The sequence below is a fragment of the Atta cephalotes genome (genome assembly GCF_000143395.1).
Source record: "Atta cephalotes unplaced genomic scaffold scaffold01362, whole genome shotgun sequence".
Classification (NCBI taxonomy): Eukaryota; Metazoa; Arthropoda; class Insecta; order Hymenoptera; family Formicidae; genus Atta; species Atta cephalotes.
In genome coordinates, this window is record NW_012131426.1 from 1 (window position 1) to 1,262 (window position 1,262).

A 1,262-nucleotide genomic window follows, 5' to 3' on the forward strand; every position below is an offset into this window, starting at 1 on the left:
TATATATATATATATATATATATATATATATAACAATAGAATAAATTTATGAAGATGTTATAATTAAAAAAAAACAATTTTTTTTTTTTTTTAATGAACAGTATTAAGCATTACCTATATATAACAAAATAAATATTAGTATTACCTGCGGTAGAAAGTTAAATTTTGCTATCGCATCGGGATAAGACACAAATGCTAAACTAGCTCCTCCTTTGACCACTTTGGATATATCTTGCACCCCTAATTCATACGCCAAATTGCCAAGGATCCCGAATATCGTGCAGCCGGCTACCATACTTGTAATCGTGTCCAATGAAGTAATTATTATGACATCTCTAAGTTCATATGTTAAATAGTTTGTAAAGCCTTTAAAATGCTTACATGTAAATACATTTTGTGAATAACTTTTCATAATTATATTACTTTTTATATTTCACCTGTAAATGTTGTGCTTGAAACTATTATGTGAGGAGTACGTGATGATGCTGCCGAAACAGACGGAGAGTGAGAAAAAGCATTGGGTCACGGCTGCATACCAAACAGTCGGCTCCAGAAGCTTGGACCATTTCGGAGTGATGAAATACAAGATCCCGTCCATTGAGCCATCTAGAGTAACCGTACGAACTAGTAGTGCGAGCAGTACAATGTATGGAAAAATAGCTAGGAAATAAGAAAATTTTCCTGAACTCTTTACACCCTGAAAGAGCACCATGTAGACCGTCGCCCAGCTGCCAAGTAGGCATAACGTTAATTTCCAATCCGGCCAACCGATTCCATCATAAATATTCTCCTTTTCATGTAACACCACTCGTCTGTAAATCATTTGATCTTCAGAAACAATTAGTATCTTCTATGTCTATTTTAGTGCAATTACTGTTATATAGAATATAATACATTAGGAGTATGGTTTAGTTTTGAAGATTCTCCAAGAGATGACACTAATGTGTTATCGAAGACATTCCAATCGCAGCTATTGTTTCTTAATGTTTTACTCCTGATATATAGTCATTTACTAACAATAGACTAACAGTAAACATCGTGTTTATATCATTTAAAAAATAGAAATTTCTAAAGAACATTTTTGACATGCACCGCTTTTGTTTTTTAATCGGAAGAAATGGCTATAGGCTATAGAATTCTGATAGAAACTTATAGTAATGTTGCTCCATCTCTCACTACTCTACTAAACTACCACAGTAATATCACGAGTTAAATTGGCTAGTAATTTAACAAATTTTTGATGCTTATTCGCATCTTCGAAA

The 1,262-nt window shown here is 32.9% G+C and overlaps 1 protein-coding gene across 1 annotated transcript; it reads right to left on the reverse strand.

Annotated features, from left to right (window-relative positions):
* Positions 1-114: 114 nt before the first annotated feature.
* On the reverse strand, positions 115-823 carry LOC105625404 (sodium-dependent nutrient amino acid transporter 1-like; the record flags this gene model as incomplete). The annotated part of the gene is made up of 2 exons (XM_012206737.1): positions 438-823; positions 115-335 (listed from the first exon to the last, which is right to left on the reverse strand). Coding segments are annotated over exons 1-2 (607 nt in total), but the record flags the coding sequence as incomplete, so codon positions are not given.
* Positions 824-1,262: the final 439 nt, after the last annotated feature.